Source organism: Saprolegnia parasitica (genome assembly GCF_000151545.1).
Source record: "Saprolegnia parasitica CBS 223.65 unplaced genomic scaffold supercont2.106, whole genome shotgun sequence".
NCBI classification, from domain to species: domain Eukaryota; phylum Oomycota; class Saprolegniomycetes; order Saprolegniales; family Saprolegniaceae; genus Saprolegnia; species Saprolegnia parasitica.
The window spans coordinates 142,442-143,139 of record NW_012156500.1 but is presented as its reverse complement, the minus strand read 5'-3'; the positions used below and the strand labels follow the sequence as shown (position 1 = coordinate 143,139).

The window sequence follows — 698 nt, the reverse complement described above, 5'->3', positions numbered from 1 at the left end:
GAACGCGTCGACCTGCGCGAAAATGCTCGTGTCATCGAAGTGCCACTTGAGCGCGCCCTCACGCTGGACGGCGCTGGTGACGTTGGCGTAGATCGTCTTCCACGCGACGCCGCATGCGATCGTTTCCTCGAGATTGCGGATGCTGCGGACGACGTCGCCGTCAAAGATGTCGCGTAGCGAGATGGTCTTGGCCGAGAGCGCAATGATCTCGTTCGAGACCTTGCGGAGGAGCGACGTGATGCGGTCTTCCGTGTTGTAGTAGCGCGAGTACATCCAAATGAGCCGAATGGACGTCAGGAGCTTGGGCAAGAGCGCCGGGATCTCGCTCGGCGTCGCTTTCGCCATCTGCTCGCAGATCGGACAGAGCTTCTCTGAGGAACCGAAGGTTGTCGTTCGCCTCAGACGAGCCTTGCTCGATGTCTGATTGAGGTTTTCAAACACTTCAAGTGTGATAATCTTTCAGATTTGGGGATTTTATGATTTCGATTTCCGCTCGGTTACTGAGCCGGGTTGTTTTGCTGGAAAATATCGCGGGGGCAGGATTAGTGACGTGTTTCGGTTGAGGGCTGAGAGTAAGAGGAGGAGCATTAATGAGGGTCAATAGGAGGCACGATAAAAGAAATGCTTAAAAAATGATTAATTAAACAAGAAGTGTTTTTTTTTTCTTTTTTTTTTTTTTTCTTTTTTTGTGTAGCCCC

General features: G+C 51.3%; 1 protein-coding gene across 1 annotated transcript; it reads right to left on the bottom strand.

The window, feature by feature from the left end:
- Nucleotides 1–12: 12 nt before the first annotated feature.
- On the bottom strand, nucleotides 13–345 carry SPRG_12952 (hypothetical protein; the record flags this gene model as incomplete). The annotated part of the gene is made up of 1 exon (XM_012352778.1): nucleotides 13–345. A coding segment is annotated over one exon (333 nt), but the record flags the coding sequence as incomplete, so codon positions are not given.
- Nucleotides 346–698: the final 353 nt, after the last annotated feature.